Genomic DNA, 19,967 nt, shown 5'->3' with positions numbered 1-19,967 from the left:
ATATGTAAAGCTGCATATGGTTATGTTTTTTTTCCCTCTTACTTGTATGATATACAAGGAGAAACAGAACAGACATATTAGATTTATTAGTTTCTATTAAGGAGAATACCTTTTTTCCCCATAAAGCTAACAGTCAGTTACAAATATAGAAATTACAATGAGTGAAGGCCTCCTAGTGCCTTTTGTTTTGATTGAGCCTTATTTTAATACTTTCATTTATCTTGGAACAAACGTTTTTAATTTTTCATCATGCATAGCATCTGTAACAAATGCGTTCTCAAATTATTCTAAAATTCTGAGTGAAATATTGATGATGACAAATTTAGGAAAGAAAAATCTGAAACACATCTGGGTGTTACATTTATTCTAAGATAATTTACGGATTACTGTGCCCCCTTTGCTACTTTGTCGTGATAGGGTTATTAGTTTAACTTCCTAATATTACAAATAAAAATGCCAGCCTTATGAGATGTAAACACAGACACTCCCCACACCCTGTTTTCGTGTGCACACAAAAAAGGTAACAGAAATCCCTCTTTGTGTATTCATTCTTGATTTGAAGCCAGTATTCAGTGGTGCCTGATACGAAGTTAAAATATTCTTTTCAGCATTGTGGAATGGCTCAGGACACTACAGTGCCCAAACTGAACTTTGAGTATTGGTTGGATAAAGCTATTGAATGGGGTCAAGCCACTTCGTTGGAATCCCAGAAAGATGTGTACCTTCACTTGCCCCAGCTCCAGGAATTTCTACATCAGCTTTATGAAACAATAAAACATTTGGTAAGTGACTTTAGAAGGAAGAGTGACCTGTTTTGAAGAGGTCATCTGAAACAATCTGCACCATGTTTTGACAAAACCAGAAGCTAACAGTAACAAAAAGGTTTGTCTTGTTGACCTAAGGTACTGCTGGATCAGAGGGGCAAACTGGGGAAACAGTCACAGGTGATGCAAGCAGGAGTGTGCTTCCTGTTTCCCTGATTTATTGTGAAAAGAGCTTTTTTACTTGATTTGTTGATGTCACGTGAAATTTCCCAGCCAATGCTCTAGCCTCTTAATAAAATTCTTTAAATAAACAAGAATTTGATTCTGGTTGTCAGGTCATAAATTGGATGATTTAAAGGCCTTAACATGTGAAACTGTAACTGATCCTTTAAATCTTAAAGGGTCTGCTGACATGTTAACCTCAGTGTTATGGTGCACACAGTGTGCCATAACACTGAATTCTTGCAGCATGGTCAGATCAGTGGCATAAACTGCTGTCTGATATATTTATTAGTTTAAATATTGTCTTACTTAACTAAAAGTAAGTATTGCACTTACTTAACTAAAAGTAGTTAAAAACCTACATGTTTAAAATGTTTACTTCCTAATATGCTTTTCTGATCATCGCTTTTTTGGTGTATATATTCAGTATAATTAGCTTTAGAAGTACTGCATTTTGGCATAGGTCTAGCTTCTTATGGAAGTTCTTATTTTTAAATATTCTTGTTTGTAGACTGCAGAGGGAGGTTTGTTTCTGAATTGACATTAAATATTAAATTTTAAGTAAAAGGTTTTGGGAGAGTGGAGTTTCTTCCCATTGTTGTATTTCTTTTTCCTTAAGGGGGAGCAAATAATGTTGCTACTTCACTTAATCCAAGGCATGGCCTGAAATGGACCTTGTGAATATGGCCCCAGAAAGTCTTGGTCTAGCCCTAAACATGAGACAATGTGAGGAATTTATTGTAGTAGGAGGAGATGGTTATAATCCCTGCTACTTGCATGTTATCTCAGCACAGCACTATTTTTCAAAGCCTTCATTTATTAGATAGTAAAGCCACAAAAATGGAAAAATAAGACTTATAAACCAGGATTGTATATAAACTACTTTGTCTATTTTATAGTGAATCTTCTTTCTGTTTGGCTAGAAGTTAAATGTCAGTTTGTTACTGGCTGGTCATTAAGTAAGTTATTTTAAAGAAAGCAAAAGTAACAAAGATAATTTTATGCCATAGTAAATATTAAATCCTTCAGAAACTGTGAGAGTGTATTATAACAGTGACGATCAACAAAAATGTGTGTTAATTAGGCTTTTAATACAATGAAACCCTATACTTGCTAGTTACTAATACTGATCTGCTTTCTGGGTGTGAGGCAAGTGAACAAATTTTCTAGCATAGTTTGGGAAATTAGGTAGGGAAAATTATGTAAATTATGTAAGTTTTAAGTTACTTGAATGATAACATAGAAAATTTACATACGTGCAGGTGTTTTGCTTTTGGAGTAAAATCATTGGGATTGTAACTTACAACAATGTGCATCATTAACGATTCTCTTAACCTACTTTTGACATGCAGTATATTTACTATCTTTTTGTTTTTATATTTTAGCAGGGTTCCACTGTGGCAATCCAGCAGTTCCCTTTAATTGGGCAGCTTCTGGGAAGGCTCTGTTGGAATCCTTTTGTTATAGGATATGGTAAGAATGTCTAAAGATGTTTCTGCAGCAGTACCATAAACTTTATTTTATAGAAATTAGGTAAATGTAAGTTGTTATATTCTATGATTTTTTTATCTGTGAAAACACAGCATTCTTTTTTACTGAAGTAAAATTTTGAGATGAAAAGGCTATCCATGTTGTTTAAAATATATGGCCTTCAGAAATGTTAAATTCACTTTTGGATCTAATTAATTTCATGGTTTAATTACAGAATCTTGGCTTGGGACCAGTAGGGTTTAATCCCAGTGAGTGTTTATGTGCATCACAATTTCCATTCTCATTTTTTGTTATATTTTGCTGAAGTCTCAAAATGTACAAAATATAGTGCTTCAAATTACTTTCAACAGAAGTTTCTTTCTGTATGTATCAGAATATTCTATTATATATGCCAAGGTAGAAGAAATAACTTTTCTGATATGTGTGTTTTGCAATTAGTCTATGTTAATATTGTGTTTGTTTTTATTGAATCCTTACAATGTATTTTCCCCATCTCTCCACCCTTAACTAGTGAAGATACACATAGAATTTAAATTAAAACAGTGAAGTAGTAACATAGGAAAAAGGCATATGAAAAAGCAGAATGCTCTTACTGGTGGTGAATATGTGAATATGACTGGTGGCTGAGGGTATAGAAGAGAAAGTAAATTTGGCACTGGAAAACTATTTGGAGAGAGAAGACACTCCTTGTGCTGCGTCATCAACAGTTCTGGTTTTTTTTTCAGGAACTGAGACGTTAAAGTTTTGATAAATTACTTGGGATCTCATTTAAGCAGAAAATTGATTCTGAGCTTCTCTGTGAGCCCCTTAAAATAACTTTTTGTCAGTCTTTTGCTCTTATTACATCTACAAATAAAAAAAAAAAAGGAGAAAAAAAGAAAAAAATAGATAACATTATGCCTTTTCTGCTTTATGCTTTCTTTTGGGGAAGTGCAAAAAAGGGCAGATTTTTTTCAGCTAAAAGGGCTTATTAAGTAAAGTGCAGCATATATCTTCTGTTTTGGCTTTGCCTTCTAGACAGCTCCAAGCACAGGCAAAATGAACTTGTCTGTAAAACCCATAGTAAATGTGTGTAATATCAGTACTTCACCTCTGAAAGGAAAATTTGGGAAGGAACAATAGGTTTAGATGTAGACCACTTTTGCAGAGCAAGAAATGTGTGCTTTTTGAAAAGCCTTTTCATACTTTACAGATATATTTTTACAGTGGAGAGGTTTCCCTTCTAATCGTAATTTTTGAGTGTGTTGGTTGATGTTTACAATTACACATACACTTTGCTTCTAAGTTTTTGTTTGGAATGTGCAAGTCTTCAGATGATCAGTTTCTCTGAGCTGACAGTATATTGTTTTATAGAAAGGAGCTTCACCTATATTTCTCATCAGAGTTAAAAGCCATCTGTGTCTGGTTCTGGTGTCTTTTCACAAAAATCCCAGCAACACATTCTTGGTTTCCTCTACTTCTTTCCTCCTTTTTGTGTTGTTTCAGCATTTTCTGAAGCTGCAAAAGCACTTTTTCTGCACATTGGTTGTTATCTCTGAAGTTGGCTTGACAATGAAGTCTTACTCCAGGTTTGGTTTTTTTTTGTCTCCAAGTGGCAAGCAAGCCAGTTCAGAGAACTTTACTTTCTCAAAATGGAATCCTTTGCTTTAATTCCTAAAGGTTTTCTGACATAATAGACCTGAAGATGTCAGCTTATACATTCCCACCACTTCCTCTTCTTAGAGCCACCTGAGCTCTCTTTGGGCTGGTGGCATTTTGAATTCAGCACTTTTTCATTTTGTTTGGCACTGGTTCTGAAGATATTCTTTAAGATAGTGCTGGCTATAGCAGATGCTGACTCTCTAGTGGGTTTCATGTAATTTCTCATTTGGATAAATAGCTCATTCAGGCATGTGTCTGAGACCAGGCCACCCTCACAGAAGAAGGAATTAATTTTGTTCAATTAATTTAATTCAGTCTTTCATACTAATAAATAGAGAAGGAAAAACATTATTCTTTTGCATCATGTCCAAACCACAATACCTTAGATGAATGTCTGTTGATACTGGAAGCTGACATGACTGACCACTCAGTGCAGGAAGCATAGTCTCTTAGGGAAAATAATCTCCTCATAAACACTCGTGAACAGGGGGTGGCCAAGTTAGCCTTATTTAGAATGCTAATGTGAGGGAAGCATGACTGAAGGAATTCTTATGGCTGTACTTGTGGTCCTGACCACAAGGGATACATGAGGAATTCAGTCTTTGTTAGGAATTCCAGTGGTGGTGGGTCTTTTTCATTTAGTTGGTTTGTTGTGTTGGGGTTTTTTTTTTTTGTTTTTTTGGGTTTTTTGTTTTGTGTTGGTTTTTTGGTGGGCTGTGTGATCATCTTCTCAGTGATTCCAGTTTTGAGTCCAAATGTCTTGAATCCCAAACTAATACTATAAATGCTGGGAGATTTCTTGGTAGCTCTATATGTCAATGTGTGTTAGCATATGTGCGTGAGCATGCAAGCTTGGGAATGGATTCATTTCCACAGAAAGTTCAGTTTTAGCTAATCCACCCTTTCTGATATGTTTCAATAAAATTTTACAACAAGCTCTAAAAAGAATATTTTTGGCTTTAAGCTTAGAGTTTTCTTTCTTCTATCTGACCACAGGGTATTTGTAAACTGAATGTGCTTGGGATGATTGAGACTACGTTGTGTTATGAGAAAAACGTAACTTTTTGTTCTTTGTCTCTGTTTTTTAATAATTTTTTGCTGTGAGGTTGGCAGGAGAGAAGTACAATATGATCATAAAAGTTTGGACTTCTGACTGGTTGTTTGGTTTGAGGTGTTACAGTTGTTTTTGTTGTTTGTTTCTTTGGGATTCTTTTCCCTTTTTTTGGTTGGTGTTTTGTTATTCTTTTTTCCTTTTTTTTTTTTTTTTTTCCAAAGCCGTTTCTAAGCTGTCTAGTATTTCCTACTGAATTTTTTTTTTCCCTTTGTTTGAATACAACATTAACCTCCCTAAAGAAATCCCGTAGATAGATGATAACCTTTTTTGTGCTGTAATTTCTACCTTTGAGTTTTTAATTTTATTTCTGTGGATGTATAATTGGTTAGTTGGGTATTAGCAGCCTTTCATGCCATAGTAAGATCAAATGCCTTTGTTTGTATCCTGATAATGCTTTTCGGTTTGTATCATGATGATAGGTTTTCCATGGAGATCGCAGTTGCTAGAAAACTAGGACGAAAAAATCCACCAGTATGTTTTCTATGGCTCTGAGTTTATTCTTTTGATATGATTATCTTTTGCAGCTGCTGTAATTATTTTAAGATCTGTCTTAATCTTCCCATCTTTCATCCCCTGTTCCAGGGCAGCTGTGAAAACAGTGAACCAAAAGTTTCTCTCAGAGTGTGTCATGGGGTATATCAGCAAGAGGATTGGCTCTTTTCCTGTTTTTCACAGATCTGTGGGAGGCTACCTCAGTTTTGGTCAAAAAGTAATTTTTTGAACTAGGAAAATCCGAAGTTGTACCAGTTCCTTATTTTTTGGAAACTTTTGGCTTATCTGTGAGACCAGTATAGGTTGGTTTCACTGGGAATGCAGTTTGAATCTATCTATGTTAATCTGTGTAAACTCATTATGCTGGCAAAGTGTGCCAACTCAGTTTATCTAGGCTTTGTTTTCATCATTTTAGCTTTCATCTTACTGATTTGCATTTCTGACAGGCAATGGTAGATGCAAAGTATTTTATAGTATGTAGCAAGTCATCACGTATAACAAAAAAATCTTCTCATCCAGAAATCTATTCAAGCAGTTGCATGTATTTTCTTCATCTCATTTCTTATTTTTTTAAGTCAAATGGAACCCAAAATTTAGATAAAATTACTTTATGATGTATTGTAGGCATACACTATAAACTGTAGGAGTCAAAAGAAGAAATACTTGAACTATGTATATGTTGTTTAAGGTAAGAGGTCCCTGTCTTTTGCGGTGTAATTTATATAACTGAAGGCCAGACTTTATAATCGGGCAATATTTTAGTATTAGTAATTAATAATGTTTAAAATATTTATTTTCCAAGAAGGAATTTGCTATGATTTAGTAATTTAAACAAATAAACTACTCTTCGTCTATTTTTTACTCCTGGATAATCAAATAGTAGAGTTTAGATGGAAGGTGTTTTTGAAGGAGATGGTTGTCTATTAGTGCTGGTGTCTGAATGACAGTTGGATATAATCAAAGTTTAAGAACTTCTGCTGAGCAGTGTGCAAGATACGTCCTTTGGCTTCAGAATCACAAAACCTAGGTACTTATTAGCCTTGTAAAAATTCATATTGAAACAACCCCCCAAACACACAATGGCAGAATACCCCAAACTGTGGTCAGTTAAAAGTGTGTGCTTGGGAAACCATTTCTGTTGCAGAGATGTTAGTCAGTGGGAGGTCAGTAATGGCCTCCAGGCTTGTTGGACATTTATTGAGGAATACTGGTTTAAATCGGTGTTAATGTCTCTGGTCACTTGGTGAAAATACAGACATTACTTAATGGACCTTTTATTTTCTCCTCATGCTTTCCCAACAAAACACTTCTAAATAATGCTGTTTATTATATCCTGGATAACAAATATCCAGAAAACAAAAGAAACTTGAAAAGAAACTTACTTGTTCAACTTGATAATCAAATTGTCTCATAATTTCTAAAATTGGTAGTATCTTTTATTTGTATTATTTTTAACAAGAAGCTTATTGCTTACTAAGTGAGTATTATATCCGAACTACATCAGGTTTTCAGATTTTTCATTTCAATCACACCACTTTGTTCTGGCATTAAATTCACTGTAGAACATCTTGGTATGTGCCAAAGAACATTAGGAAAAAAACCACCAAAGCCTATTGAAAACAAAGTTGGGGAAATAATAATGAGTTAAATGGCTCATCACTTGCTTACTTCAGGTAATGAGCTCCTCTATATAATATCTGTGCATCTGAGCAGTGAGAGTTATGCTCATTTTAGAGTAGATTCTTAAAGAAGAGAACTCATTTCAAACAGTGAGCTAGAATTAAGTAAAACCCAATCTGATCCTGAACAGAAAATCAGAATAGGATTTTTTTGCATCATCATTTAGCTATTCTGCTGTCTGCAAGAAATTAATTACATTTTCCTGAGACATGGAGCTTCTTCCTAGATTTTTACAGAGAACTTGCTGTTTTACATTCTAGTTATGACTGATTTCATACTTCACAAACTTTAGTTTTTTCATAAGTGAGCATACTTGAGCTGTGCAACCTTTAGACACTATGTAATAAACTATTTCACTACTGTTGACTGTTGTCTCTTATTAATGATATTTAGATACCAAGTTGAAAGTTCCTTGAAGGTAGCTTCAGGTATTATTTATGTGAATGAATTCTTAGGTCCTGCAAATTTCTTAAGATCATCTAGCTATTGTATAGATTCTGAACACTTTGGTACCTTTTAAACTGCTGTTGAAGGACATCATTACACAAGGTGTATATAGTGATTTACGTTAAAGGTGTGGTATAAATCTGGTAGAATGGAAGCAGCATGAGTTGAGACTGATATTTAGGGCCTCAGTTTTGTGGATGAATAGGGATTGTTGTTTGTAATTCTGTCTGTGTTTTGTTTCGGATTTTCTTTTCCCTCTAAGTGTATCTTTATTTGCTTTTTTCCCTACAGATGAAAGCCAGAAGACTCTGATGTGGTGTTTATGTTGTCTATACAGCAGTGAACCACAGAATGCTGTGGAATTGAAGGCCAACAGCTGGATACGGGTAAGTGAATGAATCCTTCTCAAGGCTGCTTTAAATTAAATTGATGATTTAAAGGTGCTACATCTATGGCATAGACACATGGTCAGTTCTGTCATTTAAGAAACTGCTCCAAACACAACTTGCTTACACATTGTGTTGAAGTGTACATGATTCTAAGTATAACACAGTCAGTGTTGGTCTCGTTTTAAATCTTAAAAGGATGAGGATGATTTTACATTTCATAGCCTTGATGCTCTTAACCTCCTAGATTCACCAGGTCTAGTATCCTTGAGTAATGAGCAGCAACCTCAAATCAGAAGGGAAGCAAGTGTTGCTATTAAAAATAAAGAACCTTTCAATTAGGATAAAATAAATAACTTGGAAAAATGCCATGGTTTGTTTTGATAGCAACTTATATTTCTTCTGTAATTTTATTCTTTTTTGGTTTTGTTTAATCTCCTGCCTACAAGGAATTTAATTCCATCTAAACCTTCTTCAAAGACAGTCAGAGAGGGAAGGGGCAGTGCTTGTGTGTGCATTTATATTTAATAATTTAAGGAATAATGAATATCTAACTTTAATCCCAAAATTAGGGTTTTGCATGGCAAATCTGTTCATATTTTCACACTGAATTAACAAAGCACATCAGTATGTAAATAGCTTGCAGCGCATCAAGGCTTAATATTTTACATTGCTGACTAACAGTTTGAGGGTGCAGTTCTGTTGTGTCCTTCCTTTTTCCATGGATCCATATAAAAAAATGGTAAAAAATATAAATGGAATTGTTAATATTTCTTTCTAGTCTTTTAGTTCTCACAACTCATGAGAATGTAGCAGCCTTGTCATTTTTTTTGTACAGCTCTACTAAAGCTGAAGACACTTCTAGATTTCTCTAGGTAGATAATTTCTTATTTTCTTGTTTATTTTCTATGTCAGATTATCTACATATGCATGTAATACTAGGATGTACAAATTACTATAAAATAATTTATGATGATGACAATGAACTTTTTTATTTTAATAAACAACTATCGTTGATTTAAAAACAGTAGTCTTAGAAAAATGTTCTTACAGACTTTTAGGTGGCCTTGGGTGCTTCTATAGACTTGTTTAGTGGGCTGTACCACCTACCATGAAAATTTAAACAATTTAATGCTAAGTAAAATCACCCTTATTTTTTTCCTGTGATCAGTGTTTTTCAGGAGGCTTTTACTGAGCTTAGTATGCTTTTAATTCAAAGTGTGGCAACACTTGAATGCTGAAGTAAAATGCCACCATAAAACCCCTCTGTCTTTTCTAATGTAGTCTTTCTGATTCATTGTATTCTTCCTAGTGAAATAGGAGAGACATGTAGTTATCAAATAGAGCAAAATTTATCCATTTTGCTTTTTAGTAGCATAACATATACGTGTGCATTAATGATGCACGTTAAAAACATCTGCATTAATGATGTTAGGGGGTGAGGGAGAGATGTATTCAGTCTACTACAGACAATGGAGAAAACAATTGTCTTAATCTACAACTTTGACTCATCTGATTCATGTTATTGCTGATATGAGAAAAAGTATCAGGTAAGCAGGGACAAACAGTTGGAGATGGATAGGGGTGAGACTGCTGCTTTTGTCTTATATTGAAACTAACATGTCAAGTATTTGATTCAAACCGCCCTGTAATTTGCAGAAATTTTTCCATCTCCTCTGTGTGTTTCAATTACCCTTAATAGCCACTGTGACTTGACGGGTCAAGAGTTAACCCAAAGGTTAGGAAAAAGGGCATGGAGGAATTCAAAACATAAACATGGCTTACTAGCTTTTTTTGTCATTCAGCACTTAACCTGGTCACCTAAAGTGGGTGCAGCGCAGCATGATAATACAACAGTTGGGATTAAAACAAAGGGTATTATTAAATTGTTTTCTATAATTAGTAGAATTTCTTCTCAGTTTTTTACTACTCAGTGGGCATCATCACAAAACATTTTTGCAGAAAGTGGTTTTGTCTCCTTTCCTGATCATCACTGTAATTCTAGTCACCAGCAATTATGATACAATAAGGACTATCTTGCTTGTTTTTACAGAAGAACCTAAATTAAATATTTTGCTACTCTTGAGGGTTTTCTTTTGCCATCTGTGATAATGATATATATTTTAAAAAACAAACAAAATGCAAGTTGCATCTGATTAGAAAATTACATTATTTGTTCAGGTTAGTGTTGAATTTCTTCTTCCCTTTGCTTTTATAGCTATGTACATTGAGTATAAAATTACACCTTGCTTTTTTTGTTGCGGCAAGAATGAGTTCCTGAGGAATACTGGAGCCTTTCAGTCCATCTTTGGCTAAGGTCATTGGTAGGAAGGCTGATCTCAAGACTTTTGGTTTTAGCTACTAAATTGCATTTTCATAGTTGCAGAAAATGTATTTAATGTTTAATGTATTTAATGCTACCTTACTTTTTAACTTTCGTGCCATTGTCATAGAAAAGCTGTGTTGTTATTAACGGCAGGAAGGGTAGCTACCCACTTGAAATGCATTATTACTACACTTCTGAAGCAATGATTGTGCAAGTCTGTAAGTCCTTTAAAAGAATAAAATGTGAAAAAAAAATTATTGGCATTAAATTAAAGTGTGCAGTGTAGACTGCAGTGTTTTTAGGATTAGATGTTGCTTAAAATGGTACATGTTTTTGCTTTTGTTTATGATTCTGAGCCTTAGTGTTGGAGCCAAGATACATGCTGCCACAGATTTCTCATTAATAAAAACAATCATGACCTGGTGAAACCAGTCTCTAAGAAGGTTATTTAGTTTCTCCAGCTGGCCATTTGTGAGCAGAGATTTTTGGAGCTGTGAGGTATGTATGGTTTTAAGATTGACTTCTCTGTGACGTGGCTAGAACAGCTTCATTTCACTGCACATTACTCTTGGAATCACATTGCTGCAAGAGCTTTTCTGAAGCAAGTTTCCTTTATATTACTTGACCACACCTTCTTCTCTGCTCTCAGTTTATAAGCTGTGTTTATGACTCTGAATTTAAATTGTTTATGACTCTGGAATTTTTTTCCTATACTAGTTTCATTGCATTGTGTTGGAAAGCCATACATACTTATAAGAATGTTACAGCCCATCTCTTTTCACATTAGGTAAAAAAAGAAAGTTAATAGCCTTTTAAATTTTTTTTAAAAAATTATTTTTTCAGTGCTTTAGTATCTCTCGAATACAAAGGAGCAAGATAGTATATACATAATAGCATAAACATAGGAGTGGAAGACCTCTAAGGTTTGCCCTATGGTTTTAGAGGTGGAGTTTTTTTGTCTTGGCCGAGTTTTCCTTTCTGAAAATGTGTAGTTCTTTTGCAAATATGTATCCTGTGCATGGCCATATCTATCCCCATCTTTCTTATAAACCCCCTTTAAATACTGATAGACTGCAGTAAGGTCTTAAGACTTTAAAATAAGACAACTGTATTTTTTTTTGTCTATTTTATGAGTAGAAGCTTATGTTGTAGGATATATGGCTTATATGTATTTGTTAAAATATAGTATGCTGAATATGTGAGGCAAAGTTCGAAAGTGTAAAACTGTTTGTTTTTAGAACATAGTAATGACAACATTGTTGCTTATTATGATAGCCATTACTTAGAAATAGTAGTGTATATTTTTATATACCAGTAGATGGCATTCTTCATATTACATCTGATACATGTGTAAATAGGTACACGTATATTCGTTTTATATTAACATGTACACAGTTTTCTGTTTCACAGTATTCCAATAAATATGCTTCTAAGGAGAGTTGAACTTTTTTTTAATAGTAGTCTCAAGTTTAGAAGCCCTTACTGTGTGGCATTGTTTTGACTCTTAGTTTCTAATGTTGGTTGCACTAGTGAGAATTTTGTGTTAAGATTCCTGACATTTTTGGCAACAGTACAGGATCCTCACTAATAAGATAATTAATTTCATTATCTTCTTTGATAGGTAGTTGAACTGAAGGTTTTTTTCTGCCCGTAATTTTTCCACAGATGTGGAGGAATTATATCGCCTTTTCACTTGTTTTGATAATAACTGATTCTTGATATTTAGGGGTTTTTTAGCACTTAGGACTTTCTATCCAAGGATCTGTTATATTAAAGGGTATATGTGAACACTATGTGTGAGCACTTCAAACCTTGGTTCTGAAGTACTTACAATGAAAAACTCACCATGCAAATAGCTTGAGTAAAAAGAAGCATAAAGAAACATCTATTCCTTTTCTCTCACCTCATCCTTGTCCCACTGTTAAAAAAAGTACAAATGGTACCCTGAACAGCACAGGGTTTTTTGTATTTCCCCTTCTTTATTTTTCCTTATTGCACGATTTCCTAGTAACTCATTTCTTTGTGGTTGTGCTTTGCATTTTTTAAGGAGAAAAACAATCCGTCTATTCTGAATGTTTGTTGTATGTCTCTCATCATATTACTTGGTTTGCTGCCCCCATGTTTTAATTTATTCTATTACCTTTTATTTGCTGCTGTTGCTTTGACAGGTTTATTTTCTGTAGGCATGAGACTGTCCCCATGGTGTCGGTACAGCACGTTTTTTTGTGTGTGGTCTCTGGTTAGGAGTCAGCCTCCCTCAGTGTGTTATCGGGGTGTGGACGCAGCGCCGCAGCCCCTTGGAGCTGGGTGGCGATCTCTGCCCTGCCTGCATGGGGGTGTAGCTGAGGTGTTGTTAGCGGTTAAACCAATATTGCTGGTGTGGTGGCCCTTCCCAGGTGTTCCCTGCATGTGTTTTGATAAAAAGGCAGTATTATATGGTGGCTTGCTGATAATTGGTAAAACTTGCCATAGGATGGCCTGGATTGAAAGGTCCCACTAGACCAGGTTGCTCAGAGCTCCATCCAGCTTGAGATCTTCCAGGGTTGAGGCATCCACAGCTTTTCTGGTCAACCTGTGCTAATGCTTTACTACCCTCACAGGAAAGAATTTCTTCTTAATATCAAATCTAAGCCTACTCTGTTTTAGTTTAAATCTATTTCCCCTTGTCCTGTCACCACATGCTCTCATAAAAAGTCTCTCCAGCTTTCTTGTAGGCTCTTTTCCTTCAGGTGCTGGAAGGCTGCAATTGTCTCACCCCAAAGCCTTCTTTTCTTCATGTTCATCTGAATTCTCTCACCCTTTCCTCATAGGAGAGGCGCTCTGATCGTCTTGGTGTCCATCCTTTGGACTCACTCCCACATGTCCATGTCTTTCCTGTGCTGCGTCCCCAGGGCTGGATTCCAGGTGGGGTCTCACCAGAGCACAGCAGAGGGTGAAAATGAAAACTGGGAATTAGCTGTTGTACATTATACTTTATCTTCAGCTATTCTGTGTTACAAAAGTTTTCCTTTCTTAGTTAAGAACAATCATTAAATAAATATATCTCATAAAAAAGGAAACAAGAACAGTTCCCACATTTCCTGCTGCTAATAGTTGCCTGTTCTGGAGGCTTTTGTGAACACGCAAGAGATTCTGAATAATTACAGATTGTGATCCCTTTTGTTATATTGCATTGTTTAAGTTTGGAGGTTTTTTAGGTTATTCCTGTAATTCATGATCTGTTAAAGCCTTGAAGCACTGGAACAATGTTTTTTTAGAAATTTTATTGTTATGCTCTGCAATTATTAACTTTCTCAACATTTACAAAAATTTTAATCCAGTTTTTAATCCTACATAAGCTTATATCCTACGGAGAGGGTGGGAAATCCAGTTTTTAATGTCATTTCTAAGTTGATATGCCATCAGAATTGGATCCAACACACCTCAGTCTTACAAACTTAAAGGCTGACTCACAGCCGAGAGATCATAGTGTAAATCAGAATTTGGAACAAGTGATGAGCTACATGTTAGCAGATATAGACCAAAGTTGTGATTGGTTGTATTAATAAAGCACCAGTTGGACAATTGGAGCCAAAAGAAAACAAAAAAGATTATGTCAGTCAAAGCTAAAGCATGGGAAAATGGAATACTCATTTTGTTAGGCCACTTATCTAAGCAAATCTGGCACAAGAGAGGAAAAAAGGTGAGCTGAAAGGGCATGCAAATCAAAAATACTTGATGGAAATGAATAACTTTTGCCAAAAGTTGGGACAGTGAACAAGCAAACAAAAAATAAACAAACAGAAAAAAACCTTCCAGTTCAGTAGAGTAGTACTCAAAGTGCAGAACGAAGCTGAGAAGGCCCAGATATTCTGTGACTTTCCTGAAGGCTTCTCTTCTGAAGAATAACTGGTATATTTTTTGGCAATATACAAAGCCAGCCCAACACAAATGAAAGATTACTCATTTAAATATATAAGAAGAGAATGTGGGATAATATCACAAAAAGAGGGATGTTTCTGGCTCGTGCCAGGCACTAAGCTTTCTGTAACATCAGGCTTGCTTTTAGAAAAACAGTTCCAGTTCAGCTCTGTCCATGGGGAAAGCTGTGTTTGTTCACTTGGGTACAGCAGTCGCTTTTTGTCACCAGATGGCAGGACACATTTTCTAAAAGCCAAGTTCTGTGATTCTGGAAGAAAATAATAATACCCAAATCCAACAATAAGTGAATATGATCAGAAGCTCCAAGTAATTTTTGAAAGAAGCAGAATTCCTGAGCTAAGTGAAACAAGCACAAAGTGTTTTGCACAGTTGTAACACACTTGTGGAGAAGACATGGGGAAGATAGATTGTGCTAAGAATATCGTGCATGTGGATGGACTGTGTAAAAAGCCTTCTGAATATCTTTCATCAAATGGCCTGAACCATCCTTAAGTTAAGTGTACTCTTGTGCAAAACTCTTCAGGAAGCAATCTGTGCAGATTTTGGAAGGTTTTCAAAACAGAATGGAATAAATAATTTATGAAAAAGAATCCTCAGCTTTTGTGGCCATCTCTGCAAAAAAACCCAGATATGGGATCACTGCAGTTGTGTCAGTTAAAACAGGAAAATGCTGCTGTTTGTGCCATGGGCATAACAAAAGCAGGTGTAAGAAATCCTAGTCATCCACTAACCTCAGTTCCATGCAGTAAAATGCTTGTGTGGTGGTTTTTTTTGGTGAAGATCAAGTTTCATCTTAAATAATAATAAATCAATTGTTGCCAAGAGGTCTGAGAATAAATTACAAAATGAAACACTTTTCACGTCTTAAATGTTGCATTTGCAAAGGTAAATTCAGACCTTGAAGAGGATTGCTATTAGCTGGAAGATTCAGTAAGCATTTGGAAGAAAAATCAGTGAGACAAAATGTAAATGTAGATTAACTCCTAATTCATGTAAGACCTGAGAGTAATCAATGGAGGGGCTACTTGAAAATTCTTATTAGTGACACCTGGTGAAGCTGAGTATCGAGACCAGTGTATTTTAGGGGCAGTTGAGAGTAGCTCAGTGACATTGCCGCAGTTGGTGTGAAGATAGGCTTCTCCACAGGGGAGGGTGACCCAGATCTGTCGCGTAGGTGAGCAGAAGGCAGGTGCAGCTGTGCCTTGACACAGAAATGGCACAGTGGCACAAGAAGAGCAGAGCAAGTCCAGTGACAGTCACCAGGGTCAACCATGAGTCCGGTGTCTGCCACACCAGGCCCACGGTGGCGAGGCAGGCCCAAGGTTCAGCTGCCAGGTCATGGCCAGGATCAGGCTCCAGGGCATCAGGGTATGGCCAGCCACAGGCACAGCTACAGTGTAGCTCAGGCAAGGACCAAATGCCTTGAAAGTGTCCCTGCCTATGGTGGGTGGGTGGGAATTAGATCTTCTTCAAGGTCTCCTTCCAACCCAAACCTTTCTGTGATTCTTTGTAAGTTGTACACAGAATTGGAATTACAGTATTTTCTTCTTAGGTAAAGGATGTTGATTTGATTTTGGGGCCAATATATTTTCCATCTTTCAAACTCATTACCTACTATTTTAATTTGTATGCATGCTTTGTCAGATGGTTAGGAAAACATTAGAAATTGTTAGGAAAGGACATATGTTAAAAGTAACCCAAACATAATATAAAGAGCTTTTCTTTTCCTGAAAGATATTCTTTTAATAATTGATTCTTTATAGAAGAAAATCCAGAAGTTTCAAGACCATCTGATGGAATAAGTATTAAAATAATGTTGGATTTATAATAAAGTATGTCTCTATTAGATAAGAATACTACTTTAAAGACATATATGGGTAATGTGTCTATTAAGAGGCTTATGAGTTGCTAGAGGACATACTGAGAAATGTAATTTTTCCTTCTTATCTAGACAACTTTGAAAGAAGGAGATTAAGAGCTGAACAGAGATATCTGAGTTAAAATTACGAACATACTTCATCTGCTATTTATTACTGAGAAAGTTAAAGGAGAAAGCATCTGCATCATAGAGCATAGGTTTTAGCAGGGTTCTATTACAAATACAGCATTTTCAAACTTTTTTTAGTCATTTCCCCTCTGTAAAAGGAAAATTTTTAGTAATTGGACTAAGATAAATAACTAGTTACTTTGGACTATTTCTTACCTTTGTGATAATATCACTGCAGCATTTTACCATGATAAAACACAAAATAATCAGAAGGGAATGTCAGTGTAAGAGGGATGGGAAGGCATGGAGCAGGGGATCTGGTTTTCCCTAGCAGTGGTAGGAAGAGGAACGTCTGTGTTCCAGGAGGCATGCATCCAAGAGACAAATGGAAAATGTTAAGTCTCCTGGAGGCCAAAGTAGTTCAAAGTTACTTAATCAATTTCTGAGACTCACTCTTGTGGTTTTACAGATCTTACGGCCTTTTTGGTATGTTTGGAAAAGTGTTGTCATTCCTCCTCTAACCTGTGCAAATAATCGTCAGGAACTTTGATCACTGCAGAGATCATAGTGTGTTCCTTCATATGAAAGACATCTGACAGTGATTAAAGTAAGCATCTTATTTATACTTTTCCTGTTAATTTATTCTGTGTTTTTCACTGGTCCTTCAAGAGTCTTTGTAGCAGTTTTCCTCGATCACTATATATGGCATTTACCTTGCATTCCATCAACTGCTTACATGTAAGAGGGTCTAAAGATACTTCCTCAAAGTGGTCTGGAGTGCTTGGAGATAAATGGGCTTTTATTCAGTCCTTGATTGTTTTCATTCAGCCTTGCTTGTGGTATATCCTTTTTCCCTCTTTTGCTAGCTGGTGGCACACCATTTTGTGCAATACTTCATAGTTACAGCCAGTAGACAATCTCTGCTTTTCACAGGAGCATCTGCAGCCAACTCCTGGCAAAATTGTTGAAATGGTACCGGCTGCCTGTACCATTTGTTAGAGAAGAGTGCCATAAGAGATATGTGTTGGCACAATAGTGTTGTACTGCTTAATTTTGTGTGATAAAACACCAAACAAAATCAAGAGAATGTGTGTAGTGTAAGTTTTGAACTCCTTTACCACTTAATGCAGAGATCTGAATTCAAAACAAAATTTCTGCTTAGAGAACTGCTACTTACCTTGGTGTTTAGCACTTATTTAGTTGTTTTAAAGGTGCTGTTGCTATTAAATATTAAACATTCTTATAGAGGAAGGCAACAGTTACAATCATAGGGTCATCAGAAATGATCAGTGTATGTAATTACAAAGTGACAGATGGAATTCTGATATAGTAATTCTCTCTAGATACATGTCTTATCTGGAATTCACACAGATCTTGTGCTTCAAAGATCTAAAGTAATGACTTAGCTCATATAAAGTTGTGGGTGAATGGGTGGTGTGTCAGACTATCTTTAGGTAGTTAGATTAAAGTGAGTATTTCAGTGGTAGATCTGCTTTCTCTATGTCACTGGTTATTCTATAAGGCAAAATATTTTTGTAAACTTAAGAAAGAATTATTTAAACTATCCAGTTTTCAGACTATTTGTGCACATTAAAAATAACTTGCTATTCAGGTTCAGTGGTATTCTTGTTGGACAGTGCTTACGCTGAGGTCTTGCCACAACAGATGCAATAGATTAAAAGAAGACGGCAAGTATAATAATTACAGCATGGAACAGTCTGCTGGCAGATACAAGAGCGTAGCGTTCTCTTTAATCATAGTGCTTCCCATAGTGTGGGTGGCCACAGGCTGCAAACGTTTCAGTCAATCCCTTCTCCATGCAGCAGTGGTTGTAAAACAGCGCTGAAGTAAACAGCATTCCACAGACCATCAAGGGATTTTAATTCTGAAAAAAATATTCACCCCTTCTTTTGGCTGCTTGCTTCTGTCAGCTGTTACCTACCAAATCAGTTCTGCTTTACTAAATAGTGTATAATGTACTGTCTATGGGGTCTTAAAGAAGTTTGTTGTGCTCTGTTGGGGTTTTGTTATTAAAATACATATTACTTTAAAACCTGAATATTTTGTTGGTTTTTGCAGCAAGAAGTAACCTCTACCCTTATGTTGAGTGCTATATTATGTTTATTTTAAAAGCTTTTAATCTTGTTTTCATTCTCACAATTTTTTTTTCTTCAATGCCCAGTGTAGTTTTGTCGTTTCTGTAAAATGCTTTATTGTCTCTCTAACCATTAACACAATACCTTTTTAGCAACCAAAATGAAGGGGAACTTTCTGGTGTTTTTTAACCTTTTGACCAGTTTACTCCTTTGGATATTGATTTCACCTCATTGGTGTTTCATGTATAATCTGGAATCTGAGTTTCATGGAATAGATTTAAGCAGATAAAATTGGTGTCATGAAAATAGTTACACAGGACTTACAGGCCTTTTTTTGAGTATGTAAATCAGCTGCAGTTGTGTACATATAGTTTAGTTTTATAAGTGCATGTATATGAAAGGATATGTTTTGATTGGTGAGTTTTTACATTGTAATTAACCATATGTGGAATCAAGTATGTAAATAAGCTTGAAAAAAAGTCTTAGGTGTCAGTGGGTAACAGTTCAAAGTGAATTTTCTTTTGAATCAAAACAGAGGACAAAAGACTTATGTGAAACATAGGCACATGTTTAAGATCTGACGTAATTAATTAATGCCTAATGACTTAGTGAACTCTTACTGTGATAAGAGACTTTTCACATTTTAAATTACTAGTTAAAATTTAGTTTTAAGAATCAAGTTGGCTTGCTTCACAATGTGTCCCAAGGGAGTAAAAAAGCAATTCAGGCGCTCTTCTCTCTCCTTTGTGTGATTAGTTTGTGTCCCAAATACCAAGGACTTTATCCTGTTGAAGTGAGTGTGGTTCACTTCACACACCTATAGCAGCATTTGCTAGAAATTTGACATGTCTGCTTCTTAAATGTGCTAATCTTCAAGTCTATTAGAGGTTAAAGACCCCAATGTTCTTAGATATGGTTAGATGTAGGTGAGGGGAGATACTGCAATGAAAATGTAAATTGACTGATGCGTCAAAGATGAGTAATTGATACAGTGATATTATATAGTCAAGATATCTAGAAGAATATGTTCTAAAAAAATAATTAATAAAGGATAGGAGGGTGATAAAAGAAGTTAAACTTATTTGTGCAAGAAGAATCTGGGGCTGGATCTTTTTAACATAGAAAACATTTTAGAATGAAGATGGCCTTTCATATACTGCACATAAACTATTTCTAATGCTTATCATCTTGAAGTTTTACTGAGTTCACTGTCAATATTTTCTTTTTTCTGTTATTCTTTCATTTTCGTAAAGTCAGCCAAAGGGAGTTCTTGGTGTCATTTTGAGCATTTTGAAGATTATAGATCTAGTTAGTCTTCTCACTAGCTCTTTTGAGAATCAGCATTGTAAGCTGATTTGGACCTTCTCTGGTTACCTACAGATACTTAAATTGGTAGGATG

At 35.5% G+C, this 19,967-nt stretch overlaps 1 protein-coding gene across 1 annotated transcript in view; it reads left to right on the top strand.

The window, feature by feature from the left end:
* The first annotated feature begins 608 nt into the window (after positions 1–608).
* FANCC (FA complementation group C) overlaps positions 609–19,967 on the top strand; it is a 58,718-nt gene continuing 39,359 nt past the window's right edge. The window contains exons 1-3 of the mRNA XM_066339843.1: positions 609–782; positions 2,375–2,459; positions 8,143–8,237. Coding sequence (XP_066195940.1) covers positions 618–782; positions 2,375–2,459; positions 8,143–8,237 — 345 coding nt within the window. The 5' untranslated portion in view covers positions 609–617. The remainder of the gene's footprint in view (positions 783–2,374; positions 2,460–8,142; positions 8,238–19,967) is intronic.

The sequence above is a fragment of the Sylvia atricapilla genome, chromosome Z, assembly GCF_009819655.1.
Source record: "Sylvia atricapilla isolate bSylAtr1 chromosome Z, bSylAtr1.pri, whole genome shotgun sequence".
In the NCBI taxonomy this organism is placed as follows: domain Eukaryota; kingdom Metazoa; phylum Chordata; class Aves; order Passeriformes; family Sylviidae; genus Sylvia; species Sylvia atricapilla.
This window is presented reverse-complemented; position numbering and strand designations above follow the sequence as displayed.